Raw genomic sequence first — 16,940 nt, forward strand, 5'->3', positions numbered from 1 at the left:
ATCAGGCTAAAGGAACTTACACTGCCGTCTCTAGAAAATGCACCAGTGCAGCTACTGAATCACCGCAAAGCTCTCCTCACCTCCAGTCACCTTAATGGGTGACCGGGTAGCCAGCTCCAGCACTGACACTGTGGCTTGAGTTTACTACGACTATTCTGTCCAAGGTAATTTAGAGCTAGACTTGCCACATGGGTGCTGATTCCTCTCACATGTGCCAAATAATCTTAAATAGATACCTTAGTGGCCTAGGCAGAAATCCACATACAAATAGAGAAAGATGTAGCTGTCAGGAATGAGGAATCACTATTGTCTGAATTTCTAGGTGAAAGATCTAAAATACCAGAGGTCAGTTGTCCTCAGAGGATGAGCAACCAGCAACCACCACAAAGTGGTGGGTAAGGCTGCAAGTTTCTGCAGTAGATCAGGGAGAAAGAAAGTTCTTGTGTATCAAGCCAATGATAAGTCAGTCTCAGAAAACTGAGAGTAGCATCTTGAATTTAGAAGGAAGTGTCCACATGCAGCACATGTCAGGTTATCGCCTGATGTCTTACAAGAGGACAACATTGGATATTAAGGATAATTAACATGCAAATGCATAATTTACATTTCTTTAAATGAAAATAGGGGCTACAAATATATTCTTTCCTATAGGTACAGCAGATTAAACCTGAGGGAATCCTACCACTGAGCTACATTCCCAGCCATGTTTTTTTGTTTCTTGTTTTTGAGATAAAGACTCACTAAATTGCCCACGCTGGTCTCAAACAGGTGACACTTCTCCCTCACCATCCCAAATAGCTGTGATTTCAGGCACTCACATCCATGCCAAGATGACCATATTCTTTACAACCAGCAAATGAAAAAGTCTGAACATTGGCCCTGCAAGAGAAGAGGTCTTCTGTTGTTTTTTTCAAAGCATTCTACAAGTAAGTACATCTGTGTTGGGTTTGGTGTGGTCAAACTCAGAGGATGCTTTGGGAATTGATGACTGATATGTCCCAAAATTGTGGGAAAGCATGGATTTCACAGATTCTTCCTCCTTGATTAGCTCTGCTTGCTTTGCCCCAGGATATTTCCTAATGTGAATACAGGGAAGATGTGTAGTAGGTGGGTCCTTGATAATAAATCCTTAGATGAGTAGGAGCCTGTTCTTTTTCCTAGGATGAAGTCTGTTGCCAGAAGACGGACATTTTTCTCCTCTTGGTCTAACTCTTCAATTGTGACCAAGAGGTGTTTAAGCGTCTGAGTTTTGGTGAGGCACCCCAGGATGGAGCCTCACAGTGATACAGAAGCAGTCAGTTTCAGAGCACTTAATCTGAGTCATTGTGAGCCCTATTAGACATGTCCTAAACAGAGGTATCACTGCTATTTGCCATTTTTTTCCTTAGCCCAAATAGGGTGAGAAACTCAATTAAACATTTTACCGAATGAAATCATTGGGTTTAAGTTGTGAAAAGAAAATAGAGATGAGAAAAAAGAAAATAGAGATGAGAAAGAGAAAGAAAGATACATTTCTGGATAAGGGTGAATTTATATCAACAAGTGAATGAACCAGGGCTGATGTAAGGGTTTTGCAGAGCTGAGCAGAGAATAACAACAGTTGTAGTTCTGAAGGGTTAGAACAGAGAGAGGAGCAATAAATGATTTTCCTTTTAAAGACAACAAAATAAAAATTCTCTAACTCTCAATTTTATTTTTGTGTTTATTCTTTTACTCAATTCAGTTACCCATGGAGTCTTCTAATGGTTTTGCCATTAATATGCTCTTCCATTCATACATTCATCCTTTAGTCCATCCATCCATCCCCTCACTAATCCAGTCCATCCCTTAAGAAACATTACACTGGATATGTAAAAATAAAAATCAAACAATGGTACTACAAAGAGATAATATTGGCCAATTTATTTAAAATAGATACAAAAAATAAATCCAGGTGTGCTTAATGCAGTCTCAGAAAAGAATAACACATTGTAAACAATTTATTCTAATAAATGTTGTACATTCAAAATGAGTTTTTTAAAATTAACAAGTGATGGGAAAATGAAAACTTCAATAGAAATCAAGAAATGGTTTGTCCATATTTTGATTAAAATGCTGAGCATTTTAGAAATGTAAGGGGATATTTTATTTGTCATAAATTGTGGCCTCAAAAGCTAATATAAACATAGTATTTTATGTCAAAATATGGAGGATTCCCACTGAAGATAAAATACTAGAAATAAGCCCATGATCAACATTATCATCATCCACCATATTTGCAGTGAAATGAAAAGAAAGTAAACTATAAATAAGGGGAGATAGAAGATAAAGCTATAATTACAAGATCATGTATAAGAGATTCAACAAGTTCAAGTACCGGACAAAGAAGTTAGATCAAGTTTTACACAAGAAATAACAATTTCCTTATTAACAAATAAAGTGGATGAATGTGAGTTAGAAAAAACAATTTATTTTTACATTAACAACAAATCATTTAAAAATCCAGCGGTTAATATGATGGAAAATTATCTCATATACATCATTTAGATGCACACATAACATGTACAAAATCTATGACTCACATATCAATAAAGGATGATTAAACCAGAATTCAGAAAATTTAACAACATTGATAGAAAATCTCACTATAGCACATTAGTCATACATTTAGTTACCCTATAAATTCACTTTATTACCATTTTTATTTCAAAGGTACTTAGTATAGCAGATGAACTGAAAAATCTAGAATTCTAATGGCCATAGGAGATTCTTAAAATATATTCTCTGGGATAATGGAGGGCAGGTGTAAGAGAAGAAACAGAACCAGTCATCAAAAATTGGTATAATTAGTATATTAAATGGATATGCCCTTGAAGAGGAAAAAAACATAATGAAATGGTTAAAAGAAATAAGAGATATAGTTGTCTAAAGCAAAAAGTTGTCATATTAGTAAAAAGTTTTGAGAAATTGAAGATTATAAGACAAAAGTTGAGAAACAGTCACATTTAAGCACAAATATTGGGATCAATTACAGATTTAATGGGAGTCACAAAAATCCAGAATGTAATTCAAATGAAAAGTGTAATAATTACAGGTGTGAGTGATTTCAAGACTATTAGAAATATGTCAGTTGTTCACTCAAATAAATACCATGATGTAATCTGATATCTAACTCCATAAATGGTGAAGACCTGCCTCTGAGTCTGTGTTTTTAAAATATTCTTTCTGTACTCTTACTCCCAAAATGTGTTTTATGTCTGAATGAATATACAGAATTTCTCTCTGGGCTTAACAAAATGATGTAGCACTTGGGGGCAAAGATGCAGGCCAGCAGCCCCGCACCGGAGGCCAAGATGGAACAGACCTCCATGGCCACCATGACCTTCCCCTTGGTGCTGTGGTACACAGGGAGGAAGGTGACCCACACACTGCAGAACACCAGCATGCTGAAGGTCAGGAACTTGGCTTCATTGAAGATGTCTGGCAGGTTCCTGGCCAGGAAAGCCACAGTGAAGCTCAGCAGGGCCAGGGAGCCCAGGTATCCCAGGACACAGTAGAAGGCAGTGAGGGAGCCCTTGTTGCACATGATGATGATGTGGCCATGTTCAGAGTGTGCATCTGTGTCAATGTAGGGTGGATTTGTTCCCATCCAGATTCCACAAAGAGTGAGTTGGATCAAGGAGCAGATGGGAATGATGAAGTTAGGTGCACCTGATACCAGCAACTGCCTCATCTTTCTGCCTGCAGCAGTGACCTTAAAGGCCAACACCACCGTGATAGTTTTGGCCAAGACAGTGGAAACAGCCACAGTGAACACAACTGCAAATGTGGTCTGCTGGAGGATGCAGGTGGCTGTGTTGGGACGGCCAATGAAGAGCAAGGAGCAGAGGAAACAGCAGGTGAGGGAGATGAGCAGGGTGTAACTGAGGGCCAGGTTGTTCGCCTTGACAATGGGAGTGCCTCGGTGCTTCACAAAGAGCCCAAGAACAGCAGCTGTGAGGAGAGTGAGACTCAGGGCAGTGCCAACCAGCATCTTCCCCATGGGTTCTCCATGAGCCAGGAAAGTCACAGACTTTTGCAGGCAGTGGTTTTGCTGAATGTTGGCATACTGATCATCAGGACACTTCACACACTGCTCCATATCTACTGAGAAATTCAAATTTGTCATTAGTTCAAGTTCAGTGTTTCCTATCTTGCATTTTTTGGTTCAACTTACTTCTTCTTTATCTAGTTTGTAAATGTATTTGAACTGCAGAACTCTAGCCTTTCACTAATTAAATATCCATAGTAGAACCTAAGTATATATGAGATAAAATATGAATTTATCACTAAGAATAATTTTAGCTTCAACTCACAAAATGTCATGTCATATATTTAAGACAGACTCTTGTTAATTTGCATTTCAAAGGACTGTATAAGAAACAAATTGTTGAGAATTTCTATTTATAAGCAAGAAGAATAAAGAAATTGATACTGCTGGATCCATGAGTCTCTGTATGTCCACATTAAAAATTACATAAAAGTACCATGTCCTTGAACTCTATAAAGAATTCATACTCAAATTAACTATAAGGTACATCATCAGTCAAGATATACTTCAAAGCAAAATTGAAATCATACTACAGGTAAGTAGTTTGCAAAATCAAAACACATGTCAGCCACAAATGCAAATTAGAAAATATCCAGTAGAAAGGTGATTCTACCAGGTCATGATTTATCATCAACTCAAGTGTTTCCAAAGTCATACTCATGGTATGAAAAATCCTTCAATATTGGAATTCAGTAACTTTTCTATACAATGCCTCAATCTTCACCCTCATATTATCTGTGTTTTAAGGACACACAATTTCATTTTCAACCTTTGTATAAGACACAAAAGGGAATTAGGTATTTTGGCACTTCTGCTAACCCTAATTAAGAATTTATGCCACCCTACATCTTTCAGGTATAATATTGATTTAGCCACTTTTTCATTACTGGGAAAAAACACCCAACATGGACAACCTAGAGGAGGAGAATTTTATTTTGGCTCAGGTTTAAATCTACCACCAATGGACTAAAGGCAGGAATGATCAGGACAAAGGGTAACTGCTCATTCCATGAGAGCAAAGAGGAGAGAGAGAGAGAAAGAGAAAGAGAGAGAGAGAGAGAGAGAGAGAGAGAGAGAGAGAGAGAGAGAGAGAGAAAACCTGGTGGGGAGATGTGCTCTACAAGGTCACACCCACTGTGAGCCACCTGTTCTGACCAGGCTCCCTCCTAACGATATGTGCAGCTATGGATTCATCACTTGGTTAACACACTCATGAGCATAGCACCCCTATAATCCAATGATATTCTGTACACAGGAACATTTTGAGACACACTACATGAAAAAAAATACTAATGCTGCTGCTTCTGTGGAAATATCTATGACATTCTCCTAACATATGCCTATAATCATCATTAAATCTTTCGACTGAATACATATCGTCCTACTGCTCTGTGGCAGGAATTATGAGTCATGATGTGTGTTATTTTCCCTACTGATGTGCAACTTCTAGGAGAGTGAGGATGACATCCTAGTCACTGGTGTCATACTGTATTCTAGGCATGTTGTACAACAAAGACATATCTCTGTCTTAAGGCAGACACAATCTCTCTGAGCAACCGCTTTCTCTAAAATCAGTGCTAGGTCCTCAAATATAAGGATATGCTGGAGCTTTATGTGTATCCAAAACGAGGTTTCACATCATGCGAACAGCTGTTGTTTAAAAATGCTCTCTGTTAAGCTTCATGATGAAGATGGAACTCAGAGACTATGGGGTGAGAAAAGGGGTCCTAATGAGAAAAGAGTACTCTCGGTGGGTCTAGAAAACAAATCAAAGAGCCAGGGAGAGTTTTGTTTATCTGTGATCCCAGCTGCTCAGTAACCTGAGACAGGCTGGTGAACATTAGCAAGATTTTTTCAAAATAACCAAATGAAAAGACATGGAGATAAAGCTCAGGATGAGGGCACCTCTTGTTCAATCTTCAACAATTTAAAAAGTAAAAGAAAACATTAGAAATAAAAATGAATCTATGAGTTAGCGCTTCTCGGCCTTTTGGCTAAGATCAAGTGTAAAAATGAATCTATGAGTACTTGTATTACAAGGGACAGAAAATGTGTCTTTAAAGGGATAATAGTACTAAGTTGAAGGAATAAATTTCCACCTGACAGAAGAAAGAATTTTGCCATCCACAGAAGAAAGAATTTTGTCATTGTTCTGTGGACAATTTTTTCCATTTCCTGGATGGACGAGGTGAATACAAAATGAACATGGAGAATATGTCCCTAAGACACACTCTTACCAGTGCCATTGGTGATCTCATTCTCTGGGCAAGGGGTGCAATCAAAACAACAGGCAGGTTTTCCCTCCTGAGGGGATTTCCTGAACCCAGGATGACAACTCTCAGTGCATACAGAGCATGGAGTCTGAAGAAAAAACATATGTTGGAGAGTTGTTAGAATTTTATCACTCCTTCAGAGCTTGAGAGAACAACTTATATACATACAGAAATAATATTGTGTATACATAGGTAAATATAATATTTAGCAATATAAAATATATATGTATTTACAAAATGTCGTTAAATATGTTCTATATGAATTCATTGGAAAACTAATAAGTAAGAACATTTATAAAATTGAGAATTGAGATACTTAATTGCCATAGTTTTCAGCTTCATTAACAAAATCTGGGGTACAAAATCTACAACAATATTTTGGAAGTGCATTATGATTTTCTCCAACATACCTCTGTAATTCCTGTGGCCCACTCGATCATGTCATCAGATAAAGAAAATTGTTGACCACGTGGAACATGTGGGGTAAATGTCCCCAATTTGACCTTAAGTCTAAGGCCTTCTGGAAAATTCCAAAAGTTGAGAATGTCATACTCTGCATCCAGTTTCTTTCTGTCATCCAAAGTCACTTGGTCTCCAGCAGGATTATTAAATTGGATGTTCTTCAGAAAGGGGTGGAGCTAAAAGAGACACATCATCCTCTGGTGAACAGGGCTTAATGATTAAAATAAAAATGAATTAGGGAATGTTCCTAATTATCTTCAGTATTTATTTCATAATACAAATTTTACACTGGTTATCATAAGGTAGAATAAATAAAATATTTTGGAGGATAAAATACCATACTTTTCCTAAAAAGTCCATCAATCTTAGGAGAAAATTTTTTATGCAAGTTTATTTAAATAAAGTTTCATGAGTGTCAGAAAAAATTAGTATTGGATGTTTTGTTGATTTTATCTCTCCATGTTCCCACAGTGTGTACTTGCAAAGTTGTCAACAGCAATAATTATTGCAGCATGAAGTGAGAAATTTAAGATAATATATGTAATATAAAGTTTACTACCATTTAAATTCAATAATTACAAAGTCTTCTGTTTCCCTTAGAGAAGTTAATGGAAAACACTGAGATTTTTAATAAATATACTATCTAGGTGAAACTGATATCCTTCAAACAAAAGCAAAGATCATATGATTTTTGGGATGCCAGGGCCTTCTTGCTAAAGGACCATTTCTACTCAGCTCAAGATTTATTTCCTTAATAATGAGCTGGTGTGTACTCACTTGTACTTTTGGATAAAACGTTCTAAACTTCTCTGATGAAGCACGTGTGTAATAAGAAAGGCACGTTGCTGACATTGCATACCATTACAAAAAGATGATTTACCTGCGAGGAAGCAAACAACATCACTTCTTTGTTTTCCATTGGCGGCCACTGTGCTTGTTGAAGGAACATCTCATGGAGGGCATGGGCCACAGCATACACAGCATTGTATATATTGTGACTCCAGTCAGTCATGGCTGTGTAAAATTGATTCACAGGCAGCCATGCCAGAGAGGCATTAGGTGTACAGTCTTTCAGTGAGCAGTCATAAACAGAGAATGAGCAGTGGAAATTCTCTAACCAAAACACAGTGAGATACAAGTCTTCTGGGTATTTGGAAGGATTGGCTTCTTGGACAAAAGTTTTGAAACCAGAAATTTTCTCACGGTGGTTTAAAAAAATGAAAGTCCCATGGAATGAACTAAGTATGAATTTTTTCCCAGTCATGTCAGCGTGCCATTGTGAGTTTGTGACCCAGACATTGCCTGTTAGTAAGTATTGCTCTATGTTATAGTTTACATCATTTATAATATCAGTGTCATAGTAAATGATGATCACATTTACTTGTGATGCTTCCTTGGTCAGGATAATGCGTTCATTTGAAAGTGTCACATAGGACACAAGAACGGTTGAGACCATTTTCACAAATGCTACACAGATTTTGTTCCTGTCCATCTCTCCTGTCACATCTGAGAGAAATTTAAGACCTTTCTGACCTTCCATAATGAGCAGTCCCACCCAGGTCCAGCTGAAATGAAGCATCAAGGAAACCATAGCAAGGGGCAGAGAAGTGTCCTTTGGGGCAACCTGATAGAGTGAAGGAAACTGTCCACTGTTTCTTAGCATAGGATCAAAAGAACCAAATGTAACCTAAAAGGAAAGAAAATCAGAAGGAATATAAGGAAGAATGTTGACACTAAGCACAACCTCATGCCTGGAGAATGCTAACTAATAGCTGGAAGGGGTAAGAGATACATATTCATTCAGGCTTTCTAGTTATCTCACTTCCCAAAAGCTTTTCAGAAAACAGCTGATCAGTTACAATTTTTTGTGGGAACGTTTTTGTTTTCTTCTTTCCCCATTTTTCCTATATTCAAGGAAATTTTGAGCAACCCACCACATACCTGTGTACTTACACATTGAAATTACACACTTGTAAAGATGTGCTTTAACTAGGATCTTTCTTCTACCCTGTTTAGCCACTTAATCATGTCACCAACAAAGACATGGTTTCATCTTTCCCCATCTCTCTCATCCTCACCTGTGGAAACTTGTAGAGCTCTAGCAGCGTTCCAATTTGAGCAGAAACTGCCCATGATGTTCCTGATACCACTGCTACAGACTTTCTCTCTCTGCCACAGGAGTAATTAGGGATCTCCTTCTGTCCTGCGAGCAAAGTGAGAGAACTCTCCAGCATCCTCCAGTGACTGAAAATGAAATTATGGATCTCATATCCCAGAGATATGTTGGGTAAAAGATGAGGATTCTTGTTGATCTCTTCTATAGCAAATATGAAGGCTAGAACATTCTGGTAGCTGTTGGGAATATGCCTGCATAGAGAGCATACAGGTCTTTATGGTAAAGACAATCTATGTTTATATTACAATCTAGTACAATAGCATTTGTGAGCTGAATTTCCTCCCCCGTATTCATGTTGTACGAACTGAGGCATAAATGTGACATTAATACTGGTTTTGTTTTGGGTGAAGCAATTAGGCTTAGATGAGAACATAAGGGTGGATTTCTCATGACTAAAATCACTGTCTCACAAGATTTAAGGACAATTGCTTCATTGTCCTTCTATGTGAGTATGCATTGTCCTGATGGTCACTGATAAGATAGGACTCAAATGCCTTTTCATTTTCTGACCCACAACTGTTAAATATCAAGATTTATTGTTTGGAAAACCTCAGTTGGTGATATATTTTTATATAGCAGGCAGAATTCAGGTAATATCAGGTAATATATATATCATCAAAAATATAAAATTTCTGGGAATAAATTTAAAAGATAAGCATGATTTTCATGAAAATAAATTAGAAAAGAAGAAAAACTTAACTGATAAAGTTTTACTGAGACAAAGAAGTCTTAAACAAAAAAATGACAACAGGTAGCATAGTTTGGAAAATTATGTAAAGAAAAGCATGTTTTCCATGTATAATATCATGTGCCTGGGCAGTGAAGCTCAGCCGGTCCCAGCACCCGGAAGGAAGCTCCCCGCCTCCATTCCAGGCTCCTAGGGCAGTGAAGCTCAGATGGTCCCAGCACCCGGAAGGAAGCTACCCGGCTGCCATCCCAAGCTCCTAGGGCACAGAAGGTGAGCCGCGTGGGCGCCACAAGGCGCCCCCCTGTGGAAATGAGAAGACACATAAACAAGCCTCAAAAATAAACTTCCAGATCACCCACAGCAACCCCAAAGGGAAACGAGATGGAACACTCTGATACTCAACCACCTGGACTCTCTGAACTGGCAACAAAAGAGGATCTGGAAAAATGAAATCAGAAATAATTACTCAGATAACAGCAAAGATTTTGCTCATGGTGCAAAACATGATTAATAAATCTAGAGAGGACATGGATAAAAAAATAGAGGATCTGAGGAACATGATGGAATCTCAACATAGAAAACAAATGGAATCCATAAAACAGATACAAACAGATTTCCAAGAGATTAAAAACTCCATCAAAAGTCTGTGCAGCAGAATGAACCAATGTGAGGATAGAATTTCACATATAGAAGATAAGATTGCAATTAGTGAGGAGGAAAAGAAAAATTGCTTTAAAATTGTAAGGGAACATGAGAAATCAATCCCAGCAGCTGCTAGACGATGCAAAGAAGAATAACATAAGACTGACTGGAGTCAATGAAGAAACAGGAGAGAGTGCAGATGACATAAAAAAACTGTTCACAGAATATCATGTGCCTGTACTGCAGCTGTTCTGGAGGCCTGGATAGAGGGAATACTTAAACTCGGGATATTATTGATAGCCTAGACAATATGAAAAGACCCTGTCTCAAAAAGCATGACATCATGGGGGAAAGTGCCCAGAAATAAAGGGATAAGCAGATAGCTGAACATGATGATAAATACGAGAGAGATCCAGACATCATCTATGGAAGGAAGAGGCCAATGATTCTCACCCTGCCATCCCTCCTCCCAATGACAGGAGCACTCGTGACTTCAGTATCTGACCAAACCCCAACAGCCACTGTGTCAGTCACACCCCGGTTCCACACAGGAGCACAAAGCATCTGCTAAAGTCCTCTGACACTATGCAAAACCCATGAATTAATTATACATTTGGCTATAGAACTATGTGACAGTGTCTGAGAACAAAGGGCCCCTGTGATGAAGAAGCAGTCTGGAGGTGAAAATCTCACAGGGGAATTCTTCCTTACTCATGCCCTGGCTTGCAGCTCCAGGCGTCATGGAGGACACACTGCATGGAACCGTGACATACACATTATTGAAAAGTCACTGAACATCTACAGCAAAATTCTCCCCTAGCAGGAGTCTTATGAGTAAAAGTGGACACTTTGTAGGGGAGTAAGACATTTTATACACAATGAAAAAAAATTAGAATGCCTAACCTTGTATATGGGCCACATATTGTGGTAGCTGCTTGGTGCTGAATTCAGCACAGTGTCTCAGACTCTGATTCTAAAGAACATCAGTCAATGTGCTGTGCCTCGGCAGCTCAGTTGGGAGCAGGGGCATGAATAGTAAAATAAGGTAGAGGGTGGTGTTTCCCTCAGCTTTACAACCTGAGCACAGGAAGAAAATAAGAATTTATCTTCCCAGGTTCAAAAGATGAGAAATAGTATAGAGAAATTCAAAATAATTTTTGGATTGTACTTTTCATCTGTGGGTGGCAAGGACAAGGTAGAGAGTGAATGTGGATGTGATCACCCACAGAAGCTTAGGCATTATCCTTCCTGAAAACCAAAGAGAAAATAAGTACATGAAAAAAGACACTTACAGCGCCATAACAGACTCCTCCAGAGGTTGTAGTGTAATGATATCTGCATAGTACAAATAAAAAAAAAGGGAGAAAAGTCCCCCAATCACCACATCTCCATCCCTGTACACACTGGTGCTCCTTCCGCGTAGACAGTGTTCATTTTCAAAATTGCACACTAGGAGAGGATGCTGCAGGAGAATGAACATAATTATCAATGGGAACATCTTAGAGAATGTCTGCAAAGACTTGCCTAAGCAAAGAGCCTCCCTCTTTCAGCCATGTACACACATACATTATTGTATATTTTATGTGTGTTATTGTTTTTGATTTGGACTAGCACTTTCCTGTCACTAGCCCTCTCCTGTCAGGGACACTTTTCAGCAAAGCCTCCCAGGGGACCCAGGATGAATATGCCACCAATTACCTCCTGGATTCTGCATCTGAGGTCTGGTGCAAAGGTGAAAAACACAAGTTGGAAATTATTTTGAGTGTCATTCTCTCCACCTAGAGGCACCATGACTCATCCAGGTCCACTGAAAGCAACATCCCAGGCCCACTTCCTCCTGGGAAGAGTGTTCCTCAGCCTGTGTCAATAAGCCCTTTGGGATGTATCCTATGAATTGGACAAGAAGTACAGTGCTGGGTATTCACTGGAATGGTCTGAGATGGCCTAGACCCAGCCAAGAACACCTGTGTATTAGGAAATCCAGAGTAGAAGACAAGAAGTTACACCCTCATATACCCACCAATGACTTTTTTATGGCCTATGATTGTTGGCATAAAAGTCACTTGTGCTGAACTCATATCCACATATTTCTGCATTTCCTGCAGTGCCAGTAATTACACTGAATGCAGAAAACCAAATCCCTAACTCAAGATCAGTGCAGGAAAATGTTATGATTTTTTAATTTTATTTTTTAGTCATGCATGTTTGCCGTACATGCATTTTATCATCATGTACATATTAAGAGGTTTTTTTCTTTTTTAATCCCATTTCCTCCCACTTCCCTCCCTCCTCCTCTAAACCTTATTTTCCCGTTTTTATTCTCACTGATATTATTAATCTTACCTCATGTTTGTGGCACATAATGCTTACATTCGTGGAGGCCCTCAGTTTCCTGTATGAGGTATATCTTTGTTCCATTTCCTTTGCCTTGCCTCCCACTCTCCATGCATGCTCTGTATATAGGACCACTTCCCACTTGCAGGGATCTATTCCATTGTCTCCTATCCATCCTTTGTTGTTCACTTTGTACTTTGCCTTCCTCAAGTGAGAGATCACCACCATGGCAGTGGTGGTGAACATAAGGCAGTTTGTTATCACTGGAAGCTCTAAAAGATTTGCCATCACTGCTTTATGGTATTTAAGCATGTGTGTCTGATTTACTTCACTCAACATTACATTTTCCAGGTGCATCCATTTTCCTACAAATGTTTCATTTGTCCTTCTTTATAGCTGAATAGTATTCCTTTATGCACAGATACCACATTTGCTTTATTCAATCATCTGTTCATGGGTATATAGGCTGCTTTTAGCTTTAGCTATCACGAATTGTACTGCTAAAGCATTTGTACACTTGTAAAGCTGTAGTATGATGTCTATAGCTTTTTGGGTAAGTTACCTAGTAAAGGGATAGCTAGGTCATATGGAATTTCTAATGTTTTCTTTGAGAAATCTCTATGCTGATTTCCAAAGTGGTTTTACTAGTTTACATTCCCACTAACAATGTAAGAGTTAAAATGCTTTTCAGTTTTTCCCATTTAATATAATATAGATTATTGGTTTGGCATAAGTAGCTTTTAGCAAATTCAGGTATGATCCTTCTATGCCTATTTTCTTCAGGGTTCTTGTTATGAAGGGGTGTTCGGTTTTGTCAAAGGCCTTTTCTGCATCTATCCATATGATTATGTGGGTTTTGACCTTGCTTTGGTGTATGTGATATATGACATTTATTGATTTGTGTATGTTTAATCATTCTTGGATCTCTGGGATAAAATCTATTGATCTTTTGATGATGTGCTGTGTCCTATTCGGTAATATTTTGCTGACAGTTTTACATCTATGTTCACTAAGGAGATTGGCTTGTAGTTTTGTTTTTCAGTACTGGGGATCAAACTCAGGACCTTGTGCCTGCAAGGCAGGCAGCGGAACCACTGAGCTAAATCCCTGGGCCCATTTGTAGTTTTCTTTTTTACTCGAGTCTTTACCTGGTTTTAGAATCGGTGTGAGGCAGGCTTCCATAAATTAATGTGGATGCGCTCCACTTCTTTCAATTTCTTGCAAGAGCTTGAGGAGCATAGGAGATAAAACACCCTGGAAAGATTTGTAGAATTCAGCAGCAAATCCATCAGGCCCTGGGCTGTTGTTAATTTGTAAATTCTTTATCACTGTCTCAATTTCATTCCTTGTTATTAGATTGTTCAGAATTTTTGTGTCCTCTTAGCTTATCTTTGATAATTTATATAACTTTAAGTATCTCTCCATTTCTTCAAAATTTTCCAATTTGTTGAAATATAATTTTTCATAGTAATTACTATCTTCAGAATTTTGATGATGTCTTTTCGTATTTCAATTTTTTCATTTCTAATTGGATTGTTGTGAGTCCTTTCTTTCTCTTGTTAAGTTTGGCTAAATGTTTATCTCCTTACTCTTTGAAAGAAGCAGCACTTCCATTCATTATTTCTTTGCATTTTTAATTCTTGATTTCATTGATTTTTGTCTAGCCTTTATGATTTCCTGTCTTGGTTTTATCAGATGTGTCAGGCATGTTCCTGGTTAGGAAAGCCACAGTAAAGCTCACCAGGGCCAGGGAGCTCAGATATCCCAGGACACAGTAGAAGGCAGTGAGCAAGCCCTTGTTGCAGGCAATAATAATGTGGCCATGTTCAGAGTGTAGATCTGTGTCAATGTAGAGCGGATTTGTCCCGGTCCAGATTATTCAGAGTGAGTTGTATCTTGGAGTAGATGGGGATGATAGAGTTATGCTCTATATTGGGGGCTAGATCATAACCAGATTTGATTTATGCAATATAATTCAACACACTAGTTTCTTGGAAAATAGAAATAAACTAAATTACTAAAGAAAATATAATAAAATTTAGATAATTTAGAAATAAACAATGACTATAGGATTCTTACTAAATTAGAATCAGCCTGCTTTGTTCTGCAGTGTGTGGGTCACCATCTTCTCTGTGTTCCACAGCACCAGGAGGAAGGTCATGGTGGCCATGGTGGTTGCCTCCATCTTGGCCTCCAGTGCAGGGCTGCTAGGATAAATCTTTGGTTCAAAGTGCTACATTGTTTTTTTAAGTCCAGAAAATTTTTTTTGTATGGATTAAAAGATAAAGCATATTTTGTGAGAAAGAAGTTTTCTGAAATTTAAAGCATTCTTTTACCAGGGATTCCTGTGGTGGATTCCAATTGCCTGCTCAGTGCTATGACACTTGGAGAGAAGACACAAAGACAGCAATAAAGAGACAGCAATATGGGGAGCCAAGATGACCAGAACTTGTGCAAGTCAAGGCTTGAACAAGCAAAGTCCCCAAACAACCAGGGCTGTCGATATTTATTGGTAACATCATACTTATATTGAGGTAAAGAGGCTATGTGGAGGGACTGTGTGGAGTTGCTATGGATATGTTGCTGATGCAGGCAAGGCTTGTGAAGGAAGAGACAACAAATTCTTGAATTAGGAACAAAACAGACAAAATATAGATTGTGGTTAAAAATTAACATTGTCTTTTTAGTAAAGAAGGTTTTAACTTTGGGAACAGAATTTGGGTAAGAGTCACTCTGACCTCAGTATGTAGGCTTCAGCCAGGCTCACCTCTATAAACAAGCCAATTGTGGGGTTAACTCTTTACAGCCTGCAGTGCTTATAGCCCACTTTGAGCATAATCATTAGGGTAATCTTCCACATTCTTTTAGTAGAATATATAAATATTCTGAGAAAAATCTGCATTATTTTTCCCATCAAATATTAGATCTCAGTGTGGAACTTATTTGAAGAAACAAAGGGCAATTGATTCTTAGATACAACCAGGTGCAAAAATTGGCTTTTCAATTTGAAATTTAATCCATTGTTTTCCCCATTAATTCTACTACAATAAATACTGTTTTATGCACTAAATTTTGTCATATTATTCACTTGCATTTCATCATCATCTTGGCTGTCAATTATCTTTACTAACAAATACTCTGCTCTGTATAGATCAATGTTCCTCAGTCCCCCAGTATATTTCATTGTCTTTCTCTTCTCAAGAAATACCATGCTTTTTAAATGGTGGTAATAGTATTACTTAACACTTACTTTTTTTTCTCTCTTTTGACTTTTGAAATATTCCTGAGGGTATTTTGCAGAAATTTCTTTCATGTGGGCTTCAAATTCTAGAATTGGCTGTTCCTGTGTAGTAACAAATACCCTCGAATTTCATATGGCAAGGTACTGAATTTTTATGCTAATTTTGGGAAGAACAGGGTACTGTGCAGTAGTGATTTGTCCTGTTCTTGATTGATATATCTTTCCATTCATTCTTGTTTCATGATCTTTTATAAATATGAGACATGTTTCTGTATATATGTCTTGCTTTGTACTCATTAAATAGACATACAAATAATAATTATGAAACAGTTTTCTTTTCATATTTTCCTTGGATATTTTTTTAGAATATTTTGGATAATATTTACAAGGAGAATTGTCCAACAAACCTTAGCCAAGGTAACATCGGGTTTTTTTGAGACAATGTCTCACTCTGTAGTTTAAGCTGGCCCTGACTTCACTACGCAGCCCAGGATGACCTCAAACTTGTGGCAATATTGCTGCCTCCACCTCCCGAGTCCTGGGATTACAAGTTTGTGCCACCATGCTTGGCAGTAACACTATTTTGTAGGGGACCACAATTTACTCTCATTCCTGCTACTCAGTGATCAAACTGACTGTCTATGGAAACAGCATTGTGATCTTTCCTCACTTGATGGGCATGGGTGCCACTCTGAACCTGAGCACATCATTGTCTTGTGCATCACTGATTCCATCTTTGCCTTTGGCTCAGCCCATAATGTCTGGGCTCACTTTCTCCATGGGATTCCACAGAGCCTCTCCTAGACTAGAATCTGCCTAAAGTGTTCCAGGAAGCCACATTCTTGACTTTTAGCATAGTGTTGTTTGAAGCATCTGGTTCAACTCTACTCCCATCAACTGCAGCACAAAAGGGAAGATGATGGTGGCTGTGAACCTCTTCTCCATTTGTATTCTAGCAGATAAACAACAACCTTCTCCCCTCAAACACTTTGAGTTTTAATTTTATGTAATAATTTTTGTCTTCTATAATTACGCTTTCTATTATTCATACTGAT

At 38.2% G+C, this 16,940-nt stretch overlaps 2 protein-coding genes across 2 annotated transcripts; both read right to left on the bottom strand.

Moving 5' to 3' along the window:
* Positions 1 to 2,040: 2,040 nt before the first annotated feature.
* On the bottom strand, positions 2,041 to 7,299 carry LOC147821138 (vomeronasal type-2 receptor 116-like). The gene is made up of 3 exons (XM_087201958.1): positions 6,753 to 7,299; positions 6,307 to 6,430; positions 2,041 to 4,122 (listed from the first exon to the last, which is right to left on the bottom strand). Exons 1-3 carry the CDS (start codon positions 6,780 to 6,782, stop codon positions 3,191 to 3,193), a joined length of 1,086 nt encoding a protein of 361 aa, XP_087058084.1. The 5' UTR covers positions 6,783 to 7,299; the 3' UTR covers positions 2,041 to 3,190.
* A 204-nt stretch (positions 7,300 to 7,503) lies between these two features.
* LOC101704476 (vomeronasal type-2 receptor 116-like) lies at positions 7,504 to 14,849 on the bottom strand. Its single transcript, XM_021251179.2, has 4 exons — positions 12,009 to 14,849; positions 11,603 to 11,772; positions 8,883 to 9,171; positions 7,504 to 8,491 (listed from the first exon to the last, which is right to left on the bottom strand). The coding sequence occupies exons 1-4, from the start codon at positions 12,099 to 12,101 to the stop codon at positions 7,604 to 7,606; spliced, it is 1,440 nt and encodes a 479-aa protein (XP_021106838.2). The 5' UTR covers positions 12,102 to 14,849; the 3' UTR covers positions 7,504 to 7,603.
* Between the last annotated feature and the right edge of the window lie 2,091 nt (positions 14,850 to 16,940).

This window comes from Heterocephalus glaber, unplaced genomic scaffold (assembly GCF_053883595.1).
Source record: "Heterocephalus glaber isolate CG9 unplaced genomic scaffold, H.glaber_assembly_v1.0 deba00001761, whole genome shotgun sequence".
In the NCBI taxonomy this organism is placed as follows: domain Eukaryota; kingdom Metazoa; phylum Chordata; class Mammalia; order Rodentia; family Bathyergidae; genus Heterocephalus; species Heterocephalus glaber.